General features: G+C 38.7%; 1 protein-coding gene and 1 long non-coding RNA gene across 2 annotated transcripts; both read right to left on the bottom strand.

Moving 5' to 3' along the window:
- Positions 1 to 1,326: 1,326 nt before the first annotated feature.
- LOC140936722 (schlafen family member 9-like) lies at positions 1,327 to 13,699 on the bottom strand. The gene is made up of 7 exons (XM_073386208.1): positions 13,631 to 13,699; positions 12,523 to 12,597; positions 11,766 to 11,873; positions 8,438 to 9,483; positions 7,631 to 7,735; positions 5,626 to 6,358; positions 1,327 to 3,035 (listed from the first exon to the last, which is right to left on the bottom strand). The coding sequence occupies exons 1-7, from the start codon at positions 13,663 to 13,665 to the stop codon at positions 2,213 to 2,215; spliced, it is 2,925 nt and encodes a 974-aa protein (XP_073242309.1). The 5' UTR covers positions 13,666 to 13,699; the 3' UTR covers positions 1,327 to 2,212.
- A 1,249-nt stretch (positions 13,700 to 14,948) lies between these two features.
- On the bottom strand, positions 14,949 to 18,787 carry LOC140936740 (uncharacterized). Its single transcript, XR_012165409.1, has 4 exons — positions 18,701 to 18,787; positions 16,208 to 16,287; positions 15,587 to 15,661; positions 14,949 to 15,006 (listed from the first exon to the last, which is right to left on the bottom strand). It is a non-coding gene; the product is annotated as an uncharacterized lncRNA (long non-coding RNA).
- Positions 18,788 to 18,995: the final 208 nt, after the last annotated feature.

The raw sequence follows: 18,995 nt of genomic DNA, 5'->3' as shown, positions 1-18,995 counted from the left end.
CGAGATATTTTGGCATCAAGATTTTGTGGTTAGAAATACGGTAAAAAATGGATAATCTTGATGTTCGGCTGTTATCTGTAGAAAATGAAGCGCTTTTGACATGCAATTTCACCTGACAGTAGTTTCAATCTTTTTAAAAAAGTGTGTGAAAGACCGTGGAGATAGCTCCAGCCGATTGCTAGAAAGAAGGATTTGATTAGTATGTCTCGAGGCGCTTTTGTTAGCGGTTTTTGAACATTTTGGTCTACTTTAACAAATTAGCGAATAATTTTTAAACCACTCGATAAATTTTTTAAAAAAAATAAGATTCTTGAGATTAACCTTCCTTTTATATGACCCTTTAGTTTCAAGATTATTGATATATTGTAAGGCAGTAAAATAAGGGCTACAATTCGCCAATATTTTGGCAGAAATTTTGTGTTTACAAATGTGAGCCTCTCATTATTCAGGGTATTGTCTCCAAGTTTCATATTTTCGCGCATAACAATAGCTAGCATTTTGCATATGTCGAATGCATTGTTAGTTACTGTTGTTCACGTGAAAATGAAACTTGGAGACAATGCCTTGAATAATGAGAGGCTTTCACTTGTAATAACGAAACTTCCGATAAAAAAGTAACGAGTTGTAGCCCTTATTTTACTGCCTTACAATGTATCAATAATCTTGAAACTAAAAGGTCATATAAAAGAAAGGTTAATCTCAAGAATCTTAAATTTTAAAAAAAATCTATCGAGCGGTTTAAAAATTATTCGCTAATTTTTTAAAGAAGACCAAAATGTTTACAAAACCGCTAACAAGAGCGCTTCGATACATACTAATAAAACCGTTCTTTCTAGCAATCGGCTGGAGCTATCTCCATGATCCTTCACACACGTTTTTAAAAAGACTGAAACTACTATCGGGTGAAATTGCATGTCAAAAGCGCTTCATTTTCTACAGATAATGGCGAAACAACAATATTGTCCATTTTTTACTGTGTTTCTAATCATAAAAACATCATCCCAAAATATCTCGATAACGCTCTTACAGATTTCGCTTAAACTTCACGAACATCGAGGCTGCTATTGGAGGAAAAAGCTCCCGTGAACGATCTTGGAAGAACAGTTCTCAGTGCCGAGATACACTGCTGCAAGTAAAATAGGTAATAGCGTCATTTCGTTGCTATGACAACTCCGATGCCGTTACAACCCTGATCATAACATATTTTCATCTTTATCTAATACAACTGTGGGGGCAATTTTTCCAAAACTTTGTTTATGGCGACGTAGTTTATGCTCAAACTTGGGAGGTATTGGCCCTGAAAAACTGTATCGAGCCACCTTAATCTATGTGACTAAATTCGGAAAAATTGCAAGGCTTACTGGCACTAAATCCAACTTAAATTTGTGATAGGAAATCTATAAACTATTACGACAGATTCTAACTCTTATAAATATATAACATAAATTTATTACTATTGGGTTTTAATGGAGTTTAACTCCTACAGTTAAATTAGAATTTTTTCATAAACGTTTACTGTTTCCTTTAAGGACAGCTCAACATGTACATCTAAAGATTTTACCATTACCAGTCATACTCGTTTATAAAGAGAGATAAACTACAAATCTACTTAACACTACAGACCACAAACACACAAAACACGTTCAGTCGAACTTTTTGTCTCGACGGGACAGTCCATACATTCACTCAAAATTGTTTTCAAATTACACCCCTACCTCCCCCCTGTAAAGCAGCAACTTATCCGACTTCAAGGTGACCGTTGCAAGAGGGTCGAGTGACTGAGCGTACTCCTGGTCTCTTTCTACGTCACTCTTGAACTATTTACATGAGTGGAGGGGCTTCTACAAAGCCGTTTAACAAGGAAAAGGTTCCCGCGATTTAACATCCTCTTCTTAATTATTGTCGCAAAGACTATCCAAGGAATGAGGACTGCTGCTTCTAAAATCGCGATTTGTATTTGTTAGAGTGGTTTGTTTTATAGTCGTGTTTTAGAACAAAAACATCACTATTTTGCGAAAATATCGCATTGAAGTTAAAAAATATTTGAGGACGACAAGGGACGATATTCTCCCACGATTCCTGCACTTTGCGTGCTTGTTAGGAATAAATGTCGCCTTGTAGGAGAACTAACATTTTGGGCTGGTCAACCGTGATTCAAACTTAGCCTAATGAACTAAAGCAGCAATTCGCTTGGAGAATTTTTGGGATCTAGTCAATTCTTACATCGTATAATAACAAGTTTCACCATTGCTCTTGTGACAGCACAGTAAATAAACGGATCTCGCATGCGTCCCGGAGGAATGATATCCTCGACGTCAACGAGAACCACAACGGGCCTTTCTAGGCCACTGTACTTTAACACGGTACTGACAACTACGTCATTAGTCTTGTTGTACTCTGCATCAACAGCTTTAAAATGGAGACCTATCTTAGGAATAACATTTCCTTTTCTAAACAAAACAGCTACATCGCTTCTTCTGTATCCTTCATTAAGAAGGGCTTGAATTGTTTCATTTACAGCATCAACCTGGGTTTTCCCTGTACGTGGCTGATAGCGGATGAGTTGTACCTTTTCACCATTATAATCATGGCCCATCTCAAGATTTTCGTCCAAATTATCTTTAGTGAGAAACTTTTTGGCATGATCAAAAATTTCTTTAGAGTAGCGGATCACCTTCTTTAATCTAAAACTAGGCTTCTGCATGGTTTCATCTGGCATTCCCGAAGGAAACTTGTGATTTGTCTGGCCTCTGTCAGCAAAAACCCACAAGTATCCCGGTCTATTAGGGTCATGCTGCCTAACAAGGCGCCTGGCTTTCTGGTAAAGGACATCTTTGGGAGCTTTTTGGTCTTCTTGATAAACTTCATGATTCTGAGCCTCGTCCACAACAGTGTTTTTCACTTCTCTGAGGGCTTCTCGTTTTTCTTGAGAAATTTCATAGTTGTGAGCCTCGTCCATAATAATGTGTCTTACTTCAGGAAACTCAAGTTTCTCAAACAGTTGACGGCAGACTACCTTACATACCTCGCAATCCCTGAAAGAAAAAAGACGTAAAAGATAAAGGGCGTTAACGGCGGTTCATGAAAATAGCATGTGGAACAGTATAGAGCATTTTCACTCACGTGGCTAGCATCTATGCTAATTTATTAGAACAAAAGAAAAGCGTTTGCATAAGAAAGGAACTCAACTCCTACAGGACTGTTCTGGAACACCAACATGGACGCCGTTTCATTGTTTTGGAACACCAGTATGGCCGCCGTGACGTCATGTGAAAATGCTCTACTGACGTCAACATGAAAAGCTATCCGGAATAGCGTAGACAAAGCCCTTATTTTACTGCCTTACAATATATCAATAATCTTGAAACTAAAAGGTCATAAAAAAGGAAGGTTAATCTCAAGAATCTTAAATTTTTAAAAAATTCTATCGAGCGGTTTAAAAATTATTCGCTAATTTGTTAAAGTAGACCAAAATGTTTACAAAACCGCTAACAAGAGCGCTTCGATACATACTAATCAAACCCTTCTTTCTAGCAATCGGCTGGAGCTATCTTCCATGATCTTTCACACACGCTTTTAAAAAGATTGAAACTACTATGAGGTGAAATTTCATGTCGAAAGCGCTTCATTTTCTACAGATAACGGCCAAACAACAATATTGTCCATTTTTTACTGTGTTTCTAACAATAAAAACTTTATCCCAAAATATCTCGATAACGCTCTTACAGATTTCGCTTAAACTTCACGAACATCGAGGCTGCTATTGGAGGAAAAAGTTCCCGTGAATGATCTTCAAAGAACAGTTCCCAGTGCCGAGATATACTGCTGCAAGTAAAATAGGTAATAGCGTCATTTCGTTGCTATGACAACTTCGATGCCGTTGCAACCCTGATCATAACAAATTTTCATCTTTATCTAATACAACTGCGGCGGCAATTTTTTCAAAACTTTGTTTTTGGCGACGTAGTTTATGCTCAAACTTGGGAGGTATTGACCCTGAAAAACTGTATCGAGCCACCTTAAGGTATTGAGTTTAAAACTACTTTCTTGAGATCTTATATTAAATTCGCGAAATGTCATCACAGAACGACAGTCTTGTCCTACCCCAAATATCGAAATTTTTCAAAATTGTGCTCTGTACTTAGAATGTCAAACTGGACGGTTTTTTCATAGACTAGTAAGTAAGGTGTGAGGACTTGTGCGCGGCACGATAAGGAACATTTTCAAAATGGAATCAAACGAGGTTTCCTAGAAACTAGACTATCAAGAGGAGCAAGTAAGAAGCAGTAGAATTATCGCGTGGTCAGGTACAACCATGTGCGTGGAGAGTGCAGACGTGTGGAGCTGTGCTCCCGTAAATTCATTCTAAATTTTAATCACACAAATTTAGAATCTTACGTCAAATCAGTAAGATTCCTGCTGAATAAGCCGATAAAATGAGTAAACCGCCGCGTAAGCAAAAAAACTGATCAAGTTCACGAAGAGTCCCTTTCTATCAAAGATGGCGTCGACGAATTAGAACAAGAAGGTGATGGCGACTATGTAACAAAGGCGTATGTATATGAGATGATGAAAATGCAAGAATCTTTGTAGAACAAATATAAAGCAATTCAGTATCCTTTACCGAGGACCTAAAATCTGGAATTCGTTGCCTGTTTCACTAATTACCTCTCCTTCTATATTTATTTTTTAAAAAAAATTTAAAGAATTATCTCACTGACAGCCGATCTGTCGCCTAATTTTCTGATCTTGCTCACTCTGCACTCAGCCATAAATTTAGTTCACTAGGTAGTTGAAGGAAGCCTATTAATATAAGCTTCAAGCTTCGTTAGGCTTCCTTGTCACATTAATTTTATAATTTAATTAACAACTTTGGTTCATGTTGTATAAGGTTTTGTGAGTGACTAAATAAATAAATAAATAAATAAATAAATAAATAAATAACAAAAAGTCGTTCGATGAGGAGCATTCTAATATTCCTATTTTCACTGTAATGCGTCAATATAAGGCATGGTCTTGGACGACTCTTCGAGATGCTGGCCTACACAAAAGCTAATTAGGGCTATTAAAAGATCCTCGCGGGAAAATAATCGGTCCCCAAATATTGTGCTACCAACCTCAAACTCGGCTAATGACGGGGTACTTATTAATCATTAGGGAATTTAAGCAAAGGCGTTTTTGAACGACGCACGCCAACCGGAAGTGGACTTTTTAAAATTCCCGAGCAGTGGTTTTGCCAAAATTTTCAGTTAAATCGTCTCTACAGGTGTAAAGAAACTAAGGGATACAAATTTTATAGCGTCAAGGCATATTAAAAGGAAAAAGTTTTCACTTCCGGTTGACGTGCGTCCTTCAAAAACGCCTTTGCTTAAGTTCCCTATTGTTTCAAAACGGACGGCAATACATATAGCAAGTTTATTCAGTAGGAAACTGTATTGGAAAAGGTAGACGAGTATGCAAGCAAGCGCCAAAGGCGCTAGCGATTGGGAGGTCTGAGGGCCCACTAAACCGAAACATTTCCACCGTTTTTAGGAACGTGAAAGTCTTGAGACAAGCCGATACAACTAAGAAGACGGGTAATATTACAGGTCAAATAACCGAGTTAATTATTGACAGTTATATTACCTTATTTGTTCTCTGATACCAGCATTTTCACATACACATAGAATCTGGTTCTTTTCTAGTTTCTCGCGCAGCATTAGCTCCCGCATGAATTCCACGGCTACCAGAGTCTTCCCCGTTCCAGCGGGGCCTTTGATCCACAACTCTCTGTTAACTTCAATCTGCTCCTTCACCAACTGGAATTGTTCTTTTGTCAACAGATTCATGATGCTTACACCTAACTTGCTGGACAGAGTTGAGGGCACGGTAGCAAGAATGATCACTAGGGACTTCAGGACTTCGTTGAGGACTTGACGAGAGGTCAGGTCATAACTTTTAGGATAATGAGTGTTATCTCTGATATTCAATGCCTGCATTGCTTGAGTGGTGTCATCAGTGCATGGTACAACATGCGGTACGACATAGACCTTTTGGCAGCACGCACCATCTATGGCAAGACCGACCTTTATCTTTTGGGCTACTTCCCTGCTGTATATCAGGAACTTCCCATCATCCGCAGAATCACAAAGAGTGAGCAGGTGGAGTCCCCGCAAGTTTCTACTGACCAGGACAAGGTCACAGATGACACCATCCAACGGTGTACCTCCCACATTGGCAAGCCACGAACGAGCGGCAACAAGTAGGCCTCGACTGCGGCTTCCAGATGCTTTCTTTTGGATTTCCTTAATAATTGTTTTGACGTTCTCTGGGAGGCTTAACTCAAAACCTTCAGGCATAACAGGGAAGTCTTCCCTCACTAGACGTGCAAAATAAACAAAGAATAACAAGTGTAAAATATTTAGAGCTGGTTTTACTAAGGTAAGTTAAGATTGGAATCCTACTATCTGGTTGTATAATCATTTTTGCAATAAAATCAATTCTATCATTTGAAATTGAGACAGTATAGTGTTAAAATGCAAGTGAAACTTTACTGAATGGAAAATGCGATCTACAGAGAGTGAATCAGGGGATTGTGGGTTGGTAGTAGTTTACATACCGGATGTTGGAGCTATGTTATGGAAAGAACATGGTAGAGTGAAAGACAAAGGAATAAATTGAATAAAAAACGTTCGTCGATTTAGTGGGGATTAAATCTATGTTCACACTATGCCGGATACCTTTTGCCCCTCCACGAAAACTATTTCGGATAGGACTTCTGTCTACACACAAGAATTGTTGCAGCGGCGCGATTTCTGTGACGGAGCGAAGATGCGCCGCGCAGATCTCGAAAGTGGAGCGTCACATATCGGATACGTTTTGTGCGATACTTTAGTGCAGTGTGAACACTTTTTCGGCCCGTCGCGGAAGTAAATAAGCAGGAATGCGGTCTGGTATCCACTAAGACGGAAGTAAATATTCAGGAGTGAAAAATGGAATTTAGTGTACCAAGCCTCTGGCCCAACCGCTCTAGCAACATGTTCGATATGTGTGAACGACTTGTGCCACCCAGGGCCGTTGCCGTTCATACTATACCAGATTGCCTTCTGTGGCGCCACAAAAAGCTATTCGGTAGATTATGAACATTGTCTAAGTTATGGCTGGAACTATTGCCAGTCATTCCAGTTAAAACGTGGCAACCTGCTGTCTCTGTCGGCAGAAGTGATCATGTTGAAATTCCAACAACTAGTTTTGGTGCATCATTGTCATTGATATTGTTTTTAAACCAAACGAAGGCGCTGGTGCTACTCCATTTTTTTCTCTGACCACCACCGTGTACCTTCTTTCACAATATAAAAGGTTACTTAAAAGGTCACATTAATACTACTTCAAAGGGGCTGCAAGTTAAGTGATCTGTTGTTGCAATAGATCGCTTGGGTCCGAGTTGAGAATAAAAGGACGAGTTTTGCTACGCGTGCCGTGCATTTAAGAGTTGGATTAATCACCTTATTTTAAAGCTTAGAATTCCGAGGACCAACCTTGCACCGTTCTACTGTGTAACTAATTACTAGAAACTTAGCAAAGTCAGAATAGGACAGAAGATGACAAAATAGGTCTGCCATTTCAAAAATCTCAAAACAGGTAGGTTTACCATGGAAAAAGGCATCTCTTATCTTCTGGGCATCGTCCTTCACTGTCAACAAATGTCCTTTGGAAACACGTAGCCTGTCAAATTTAGCAACCATGGCGTCCATAGCTGGAAAATAAAACAATTTACATTTTAGAGGTAGCCTTATTATTATCGATAAAATCCGAACAGGCATTGTGATGCCTCATTACCTAGATACATTTGACAAGAAACTTCCTGAAAATATAAGATATTTTTTCATCTAAAAAAACGTCGTTGTGCATTTTCAATGCCTCACTATCAACTAGTTCATTCATTACAGCATTTGAAACATTTGCACACAAATGTAGCTGGCTGACACCATTGTTTCTTGGAATTTAACCAAACAAGATCTTGATAATGGTTCACTTTCAAGCAGAAAGCAATAGATCTTAGAATTGCCCCGATAGATAATACTTTGCCAGTGCACAGCACTTTTTTGTCCAACGTCAAATACCGATAATTTCTAACTGCCAGCTCGTACACTTATGTGGCATGTACTCCGTTTCTGTGATTTCAAAGTAGCTAACTGAAGACAACTCTTAAATTAAATTCAAAGTTCACCAGAATGGCCAAAATAGCCGGCAATAAAAAGGGTTGTCCGAGTTGTCTAACTTTATCTTATCGCTGTAGCTGTTTTAAGACTAGACGACCTAAATAAAACTAAGGAAAAAAACGTCCCATACGAAAAAAAGACAAAATTATGTTCAACGTGTAAATCATAGTCTTTGCAGAAATGGTGAATAAAATTAAAAATATGTCAACACTTAAGGAAAGAAACTCTTCTCAAACCTTTTCCACTGCTTTGGAGGCCCATTGCAGAAAGCATTCTCTCTTTCCAACCTTTAAAGTCGAGCTGAAAAGGAACTTTGTTGCCATCTTCGCCAACCTTTAACTGGAAACTCTTTGGACAATTTGTAAAGACGCCCCCACAGCTTGCCAGCCCCGCTACATAGATAACTATGACAGCATTGGAATCACAATCACTCTGAACAACAGGGACAAATTCCATGTCCCAATGAGTTTTTCTTTCCATGGTAAAATCACACACCATGTTATTGAAAAGAGAGCTAACTCTCTCCTCAATATCCTTTTGGCTATTCTCCGGATTAAGTTCTTGGCCCGCCACACGACCTTCGTCTGTCACACCAAGTAGTATGACACCACCTCTACCATTAGCAAAGGCAGAGATCCATCTCTCAATGCTTTGACGCTGGCCATGGTTATTGTGATCTAAGTATGTTTCAGAAGTCCAATGTTTAAATTGCACTTGTTTTGACTCGTGGAAATTGAGGCTTTCATTGTATTTGAACACTTTAGGTACCGTAGGAAGGTCGTTTAACGGGACACCAATTGGGTTAAACTTTTTTTTCTTTCCCCACTTGGAAGGCTGCTTTTCAAGTAGCTTCAATGTTTGTTCATAAGATGCCTCGTACGCACGTTCATCACTGGGTAAAAACAAATTGTACTTTAATGTACAAAAATGCTGCGGTGCTCTGATGAACAATAACACTTCATCAGAAAATTCAAGGCGATCAAACACCTCATCATAAGTTAACGATGACGTAATCAAGGCGCTTAACCTTGGTGCAATTGTTTTCCAGAAATTGTCAACGGAATCTTTGGTAATACTCTGAAAGTCAACAATTTTGATCACCAAAACCCCTCCACCAGTATTAAGCAGAGCACAAGCATTCTTTAGCACCAGCTCTTGAGGGTCTTCGGAAACTTCATTAATTTCTCTTTGCTTTTTTGCTTGTTTCTTCTTTTTCTTTTGTTGACTGGCTGCACTTGGTCCAATGCTAACTGAACAACACACTACGTTTTCAGCAAAGCTTCTGTAGAATTAAAACAAATAAGTTTTTTAAAAACAGACATCTGTATCCAGTGGTTTATAGACACCTCCTTTGCATACACTGTTAGTGTACATCTGGTATAACGAGAGAAAATCGGACAAGATACAACTCACTTGAACTCTATTAGTTACTACTGCCCAGGTTGTTGAAACGTCAGTAACTGTCAACAACAGTCCTATTCAGGAATAAACTTGACCGGACGATAATATTTATAATCATTATTCTGCCTACTTGGTGATGGGTAACTGCCTGTTAAGAAGGCAATAAAAATAGAGAGAATCAACATTTCTAACCTACCTGCCTCTTTAAAACGGCCCTGTCACTGTCTGAAGAAATAATACATCTGTTATAGGTTTTAAGTAAGTTTTTTCTTGCTTTTAGTATTTTATTTTTATTGTCAGTATTCCTTCTGTAGAATTAAAACAAATAAGTTTTTTAAAAACAGAGATGTGTATCCAGTGGTTTATAGACACCTCCTTTGCATACCCTGTTAACGTACATCTCTGGTGGCGTAGCCCACATACTCCACTAAACCACCTAATTATTTTGTGATGAGTACAATAAATTGTTGTTTTTGGACACTCAGGAATACTGACAATAAAAATAAAAGACTAAAAGGAAGAAAAAACTCACTTAAAACCTATAACAGATGCATTATTTTCTCAGACAGTGACAGGGCTGTTTTAAACAGGTACATACGTTAGAAATGTTGATTCTCTATATTTTTATTGCCTTCTTAAAAGGCAGTTACCCATCAACCAAGTAGGTAGAATAATGATTATAAATATTATCGTCCGGTCAAGTTTATTCCTGAATAGGACTGTTGTTGACAGTTACTGACATTTCGACAACCTGGGCAGTAGTAATTAACAGAGTTCAAGTGAGTTGTATCTTGTCAGTTTGTCTCTCGTTATACCTGATTGATCAGTGAAGTCGCGTCGTTATTGGCCGTCAGTCCGCTACACTGCAATGTTTTTGCCTGTGAAGACATCTTACACCTGTAATGTGTGTGGTGCCTCTCTATCCGTCTGTTGTCATAGTAATAATGGTTAATTTCCATAGTGAGTGAGGGCGAATAACTAAAATAAAGGCCACAGTGGATGACAACCAAGATCTGCATAATTCTTTGCATCATACTTAGCCTCATTCAATATTTTTTCAATCATTCAAGTTATTTCAAAGTTCTTGACAACCGTACTACCTCTAGACTTTCCACAAGCATTTGTCTGTCAGGGTTCTATCTAGGGTATTTGAGGGGTAGAAGCTTCCCCCGAAAAAGATTGTTGTCATCACTGTATATAAGTAACTATATTGGAAAAATCATCCAGACACTGTAACATTTCTCAAAATTGTGTCTCAAAATGCACCAGATTGCATCTCAGTGCATATTCATTTCAAAACCTTTTTTTTTTTTTTTGGGGGGGGGGGGGGGGGGAAGGGGCATGCCCCTGGACCCCCCTAGGAAGCTTGTAGCCCCTTGGGCTATTCAGGATTTCTCCCCCAAAAGATAATTTCTAGATAGAACCCTGCCTGTTTCTTATCACGGTTTCAGGGTATAAACAGATGTTTTTTTCCTGAGATACTCCCTAAAAAGAAGGTGACATCCAGTGAGCTATATTTCTTGCATATTATTGTATTTCTTCTGTTGACTGTAAGTCATAATTTCTGCTATTTCGTCTTCGAATACTGGTGAACATCTACTTTCTTTGGTTTACTCAAACATAGACAGCTAGGCTGCAGTAACCTAAAGCTCTGTACAAATGATGCGGTTATTGCCTGGAAACAGGGCTTCTAGCAAGATACCATCCAATCGATGGGTTGTTAGCCTGCGAGTGGTTGTCCTATTTTCCTCAGAGCCACACGCAGTGAACAATGAAGTAAAATTATGCATGGGTGCTATCAAACTACTGTGAATCAAAAGAAAATGAAGAGACTGCTCGCAGTCTAATGGGTTATCACCTACATCTTCTAGAAATGGTGAGCAGCAGCTGGTTATTGAGAATTGGCCTGAAGATTGGAGCCAATCAGAGAAATATTTGGAATGAATAATAATAATAATAATAAAACTTAACAAAATGGACCTGAGTGCTGCGACACCAGCCCTTTAAAAACAAATAGAAAGTTATAAAAACTTGAAAATATTTTAAAACATATCTACAATTCCTCTTTTAATCCATTTCTTCCACTAGGTACATGTACATGGAACACCTTGCCACAATAGCTTTTTGTCTCCCAGCTTGCACACTGATAGTCATGGCAATTACCTGTTTTCATCACCAGTTTTTCTACTTTCTTCTTCATGGGGTTCCTGACTGTCCTCATAAACATTTATATTCCAGAGGTAATTATCTTCCTTTTCAGTGGTGTCACCACTGAAAAATTAACGAACATGGAAGGCAAAAAGGTACTCATAGAAATACATCTACTTTACTATGTTAATGCCGAACTTCTAACTCATTTACTTGTGAAGGAGACCCTAAAATGCCTACAGTGAACAATGATTTAACACAATAAAGATGATGTAAATAAGAGTGCATGAATTGACTAGAGATAAATATAAGTCATGAAGACTGGTTCATTAGCAGGAAATTCTAGTTTCCATTTCTTTAAAGTGCACTTACTAGAAAAGAAGTCAAACAGATGACAACTTTTGGGAAGTTTTCCATCATTTCAATTTCACCTAGGTGAAAACCTTACTAGCTTCACAGTGCAGTTGGAAGTTTCTTCAAGTCAAGAGCATAATACTGCGGTAGGTTTTGGGTGTTTTTACTAAAAGATTTAAGCTGTTTTCCCCTCGAATCAAAATTTTTACGAACTCTGTCTCTTTGGATCTTTTTGTTGTTAATAAACAACTTCATCCTGAATTTATGTGCTGGTGGGACACAAGGCACTAAATCAAAACTGGTTTATCACAGTAACAAGTAGTTAGGAGAGCCTTCCAAAGCAAACATCTAATATATGAAGCAATAGACCACATAATAACAAACTACATGAAATATCGTATATTTTTTGATAAGCTACCTTGGTCCTGATTGTTTCCTATGTTCATCAATGTCCATTGGCTCAACATTCTGCCCTTGACTTTCTGATTCTTCACTGCAGTACAGGGCAAAAGCTCTTTCAGTAAAATTTCATTTATAAGGTCCAAAATGCAAAATTTGGAGGGGACATCACAAGGTTTTTAAAGGGTGTTGGCCCTGAAATTCACATTGGTGGGGAGCAAGTGCTCTAAACACAATATCATCCTTGCCTTATCAGTTTAAATTACGTTTCCAGTGTCTCTTCACAAACCAGAGCTTTTGTTGGACTTGGACAAGATTTATACCATTCCTGAGGAATTTTTTTTGGGAGGGGGGGGGGGGGGGTGGATGAAAGATATGTGTTTATGTTCATAATGCTGTGGCTGTCATCTTTTCTTTTATGAGTCTAGAAGATTGTGGAGCATGGAAACATGGTAGGCATTAGGGTAAAAGAAGGAGGTAGGGCCCAACTTCTTGACTTTTAGAATTCATCATGGTGGTTACACAGGCAGAAACATTCAAGCACCAGAAGAAAACACCTGCAATACAGGCCATGAGGGCAGATTCATTAAATTAAGTCCTCCTGCATGTATGTTATGATAAACTAGAATCCTTAAAGCATTTTTTTGCTGATAAATCCTGGAGCAGAATCAACACTAAGCTTTTGTTGGACCTAGATAGATTAATAAGTTGGTTCTGGACTAACTTCTTGATGCACAATGTTTCCAGAACTAAAAAAGGCTCAAAGCAGTTGACTGTTACTTTTTTATGGTAGACAACAGCAGTTTAGAAAGGATGGATACTTAGAAATTCCTTGTTATGGATGAAATTTTGTCTTGGAAAGAACATTTCAGCTAAATGAATGTAAAGATCTCCTCTAGCTAGTGTATTGAGTCCTTCCAAAATCTGCTTGTGTTGCGTTATGAAATATGATGGTGCTGCCTACTGCGCAGTCATTTGGAAAGCTGCAGCCAGGACAGAAAATCTTACTATAATGGACAAACTTAATTGCCATGCTGCATGTATAACTGAGGGCCATGCGGAAGAACATTTTACAGTATTCAGCTACCCCATCTGCAAGAAGTGTTGGCATAGAAAAATACATGTACCTGTTGCTAAAATTCTTGTCACCGTCAAGGTCCATAGCCTGAAAAGCGTTCCCTTGAGATCCTGAGTATCCACTGAAATAAGTGCGATGTACATAGAGATCAAATGACAACAAAACAAAAGTAATTTAACTGTTCACAAAACCTGTTTGCGGCAAATGGAAAATCCCCCCTCTGAGCATGCAAATGTCACGAGCACAATTATTGTCACGTTATAATGTTAAGGACACCAAGGCGACCAGACCAGTCTGTAAGATAATCAGGTTGGTTGATGAGTGGAACAGCAGGTTTATCAAAAGTAGCCAGCTGCCGGCAAAAAACACTGCCTTCTTGGTTAGTATCGGCCGGCTACTCTGCTTGGCATTTCTTTTATGGATGACGTTTTCTAAATAAGATATCCCTGGACTGGCTGCTTACTTGGACAACTCAGCCCTCTGCTTCAAAACTTTCTGACAACCCTTGGAACAGCCTGCTTCGGCTGAGGTGGGCAAACAAATGGGTAATACCAGTTCACTCTTGAGACTGGACTGGTAGAGGATGTGAAGTGGAACTTGCTGATGGAAGTTTGGTAAACCCCACTAAACTAGCCTGAGATCCTGTCATGATCAGTGGCTCCTCTAGGACTCCCATAATAGCCAACTCCTTGACACTTGATATCCCAGATCTTCTCTTTCCTAAATGCCAAAATATCCTGGCTCCCTAAATTTTTCAGTAGATATCCAGTAACCCCTTGAGAAGCCTCTATGTCTATATTCCCAATTCATACCCCCTGACTGATAGGCAACGATAATATTATTTGGTTGGTGATTCATGTATAGTAGGTATAGGAATTTTGAAATTCTTCACTTTTTAATAGATGTACATTACACTGTAAATATTGTACATGGTATGGTCCTACTTACTGATTAAAAATTACCATGGCTTTCATTAAGAGGCCCAGGCTGGGGATTACCCCCGGCTGCTATGACTGTGGCCCCCTGCTACTTTCAAGGGAAAACAGAAGAAAAATAGAACCAAAAGAAACCCCTTGCTGTTTGATTTCCCACCTATTTGTTGTATTTACCGCGCAGCAACTTGAAGTCTTAGTGACAACCCTGAAAACTACCAACAATAATACCACAATATAACAGACTACTTGCAAACTCTGAAAACTGTGAACAACTGACATATTTCAGGAATGCTACTAAGTGACCGATCAAGACAATGATTGGAACAGATTAAATCACAAAGCCTGCTTGGCTTTTCCCCTGCAACAATGAACATAATAGTGGTCCAGAAATATATTTGGTGTTGATGACTTTCTAAGTTTTACAATGAAATATTGATGAAAATTTAAATTATACAAACCTGTCCTGTGAGGTGACTCGGTTTTCATTTTCCTACAAGAAGAAATAAAATAATAGTCAGTGAGGCTAAGTTCAGTAGTGGCAGTTTCAGCAATTTGCACACAGTCATTTGTGTATAGGAATTATACACAACTGTATGTACACTAATGCATAACCAGTTAACTCATTTAAGTGTTATTTCTACTGGAATGGTGTTGCAGTAGTGAGAGTTCTACCCCCTTAAGTCCGAAAAGTGACCAACATGAATACAGTGTATTTTATCATTTAAACTTCTAACAATATCAATACATATATGCAATGAGACTTAATAAAATGAACATCAAAGGGAAAATAGTGTTATCTGAAAATACTAATTCTTTAAGGACACCTATGAAGATCAGTCTGGAGAATTTGCATGTTGACATTAATGCTGAAAGGGCTAATCATGTTTCATCAATGTGGCCTGTGTTCAACCCTGGAGCAGCAACTGAGACTGACCTTGCTTGTTGATCTGCTCCAAGAGGTTTTTCCCTGGTTACCCTCACTTTTCCCCTCTCCTCAAAAACCATCATTCCCAAATTACAATTTAACTGCGCGCAAGACAACACTGTCCCTTATTTCGTACTTTACTTACATCATTTTGGCCATCTGATTTAATGCGCTTTAACGGTAGTATTGTCTCTGGCGGTCTTCTGGACAAATTTAGATCCTGAGGAAATTTAAAGAAAATATATTATTAACTCCAAATATTACACAAATTGTATAAGCCAGTAAATTTCACACCAGTTGTGTGAAAGTTGCACTTAAATTTTAAATATCACAACCCATTTATCATAATTTTGTTTATCTCCATTTTTCATCAATTAAGTTTTGTGCATGCAGTGCTTTCAAAACAATTATGCACCAATCGCAGACAAAAAGCATAGGCTGCTTTGTTCAGAGTAGATGACTACCTTTTCGCTGAACTGAGCTGACAATTTAAAGAAAGTTTCTTATTTGAAAACCTTGTTGATACAGATAATTACTCCTCTGAAAACATCTGCCTACTTCAAAGTTTGTTGAACCCTTACATAACTGCATTGGGGGAATCCCCAGGCATGTACTATTGCAAAAAGGATAGCTCTTGTAACCTTCTTCTGGACTTTGTAGAGGTCAGTTCCAAGAGCAAACCCTGAAGTACAACTAAGCTAACAATACTAAAACTCAATAATAAACACATGCATATCTTTGTAACAGAAAAGGAACATGAACATACAGTTGATTCTTCTTGTTCATGTCCACTGGAGTGTTTACTTGACGCTAAACTCCTTTTCCTTCTCTCTGCCATTATTGATTCTACTTGAGGTAAAAGCAAATTTATATTTACACGTGTGAGTTTGTCACTTTTAACTGCTCTCAAAATTATTGGTAAAAGGAATACAATATTCATCCATAACATGCCACCACTTCTGATTGGTTTTAATCTCCTGGCTAAATCTTTCTAGTCAGCTAACATTTATTTGACCAAAGGAGAAAATAAATTGCTATGATTTTTATGATTGACATTGATCAAGCAATAGTAGATTAAAAAAGGGACCCATTGACACTATGTCACATTCAAATCTGCTTGACAGGGATGGAGAGAGGAAAAAGTTACCCATAACTACCAGATTTGCAGGGGTACGGGGAGTGAAGTGGTTGGAAAGACATGGGTCTCCTTCGAGGGAATTTTGAGCAAGCTGCGTGGCTACAAAGCCAAGGGCAACAACGATCGGTATAAACTATGAAGAAGTAGTAAAGGCCATGGCTCAATAAGCAAGTTTTATATTCCCCGACGGCCCTGGCAGGAGAGACTTCTTAGCATGATTGCGAGGCTAATGCGGGTCAACTTCTCGGCAAAAATAAAAACAAACAAAGGTAAATTGCGGCTGAGTCACTCGAAAATGATAGAAATCATGAAGGTAGTAAGATTTCAAAGCTTAAACTATAACAGTAAGCTAAAGGGATATCTGTTTCAAACAGCAAAACTGAGGGAAGAGCTGATTGTACTGTCTTGTACTTTTCTTTGTAGAGGAGACTTTCGATCATGTGCCAGGCAAGGAAAAAGATCAAGTTTCACCAATGTTCATTTCTGAACATCAATGCAGATAATGGGATGTACAACGAATATAAGCAGATTTTGTTCTTTATTTTTCTTTCTGTAATTCCTAAAGTTTGTTTAACTGTATGTATATTCCATTTCCTGAACCTTGAGAGTTTGAAAAGGATTTACACTTCCCTCTTTACCTTTAGAGACTTCAGACACCACCATATGATGATACTCAAAGTGGAACGGACATTAAAACGTGCAAAAACTGCCGAAAGAAACTCTACAACGTGTGAATGCATTTTTCATCAACTTGATGTCAAAAACCTGAATGACAATGTAGTTAAAATGATCTATTGCCAACGTAATTTGATATTCATTAGTATTCATTATTTGACCAGCCAGAATTGGGGTTTGACCGGGCTAAGAAATATTTTGGCGGTCATTATGACCGGTGACCTGCTGTCCATTATTTTCTGCCCTGCTTATCATATTTTTCAGAAATTTCCAATGTACATGTAGTCCACTGGGCACAAAGACCATAGAGAGCTATTATTTCCCTGTGTGCCCCCAAAAATTAGTATTGAAAACAAGCTGTCAATAAAATGTACATCGTCATTTGAGGAAAGCCAAAACATAATTGTCGGTGTGCAATAACACAAACTGAAGACTCAGCGTGCAAAGAAAGTTATGTCTGATAGCCCGGGGCTAGTGGATTTTGCTATAGGGCTAGTGATTTTTGCTCTTAACTTGCCTGACGGGAAAGTGCTGTTTTTTGGGGGAAATTCAAATTACAGAAGGATTGTAATCAATCCTGCTAATCAAAAAGGGTTTGGGGGCTACTTGAAATGACTTGTGGGCTAGTACATGCTACAACCCCGGACAAAACCTGTTGAGACAAATCGCGAAAATGCCTATTTTTTCCTGTCATCCTGGCAAAAACTGAAACCTCCGCCAAATGAATGCCCGATTTCCCCCCTCCCCTGATCCAAAGTTGTTTAGGATAGCATGGCAATTATACACGTTGGTTTTTAGACCAAGGCAACTTTGAATAGGGGGTGGGGAGGGGGTTTACTTTTTGCGTTTAGGGGAGACGGGAGTAGGGCGAAAAAGTTAGAAAATAGATGGAATTGTCTCAACAGTTTTGTCCGGGGTTGTAGCTAAAGCTTGCCCGAATGGCAGGCTGTAAAACTGACTTTCTTTGCAGCCTGAGACTGGCAGGTAAACGTTGTTGTGAATTGCTTTAACAGATTCCCTATCCATAAATCATACTTTTTCAAGACTTTAAGTTTAGGGATAGGGAATCTGTTAAAGCATTTCACTACAATGTTTACCTCATTTACCCGCCACTCTGCAAAATGCCGCACACCGCATGATTGTTCATTTCTTGAAGCTATTCCGGCCCGTATCACTATCCTACACAAGCTAAAATTGCTCAGTTCCAAAATGGCATCGACCATGGGTATCAAATTCAATAAAGTAACAGCATTTGAGCGAACAACTAGTTATATTGTTACATGTATATTAAAGCTTAAAAAGTAAGAAAATAAGAGGACCCGCGCGAACGTAAGCCCCAAACACCGTTGACAGTTGGACGGACTCACCAAATCTATTGATTTCATCTGCTTGGGCTATGGCGTTAAGTACAATTAGGAACCACAAAGCAAATCTGTACGTTCTTACCTTAAAAAGTGACCAAAAGGCGAAAAATACAGTTAAAACTCTCTAAAATTGGTCTTCGTCTATTGAACTCCTCAGCAACAAGAAAACTGAAATGGCGCCAAAAACTTCAGGGGCTACGTTTTCCTTGTCCAGCGGACGAAACGAAGCTCCTTCATGTAAGACCACGTATATTGTCCCGAGCCCCGCCAGTGCATGCATCAAGGTCAGGAGCAGACAACCAACCCTTCAACTTGGCGTAGCAGGTGTATTCAGTGGAAATATAAATGGGACATTTCGGTTCGGGGGGAAAAAGTCA

Source organism: Porites lutea, chromosome 5 (assembly GCF_958299795.1).
Source record: "Porites lutea chromosome 5, jaPorLute2.1, whole genome shotgun sequence".
Taxonomy (NCBI): domain Eukaryota; kingdom Metazoa; phylum Cnidaria; class Anthozoa; order Scleractinia; family Poritidae; genus Porites; species Porites lutea.
The sequence above is the reverse complement of the archived record's forward strand: the minus strand, read 5'-3'. Positions and strand labels throughout refer to the sequence as shown.

Coding starts and splice junctions, on each gene's coding strand:
- LOC140936722 (XM_073386208.1), bottom strand. CDS start 13,665: ATGGACCTTGACGGTGACAAGAATTTTAGCAACAG. Junction 7,736..8,437: donor CCTCCAAAGCAGTGGAAAAG/GTTTGAGAAGAG, acceptor TTTATTTTCCAG/CTATGGACGCCATGGTTGCT. Junction 3,036..5,625: donor GGTATCAGAGAACAAATAAG/GTAATATAACTG, acceptor TTTTTCTTTCAG/GGATTGCGAGGTATGTAAGG.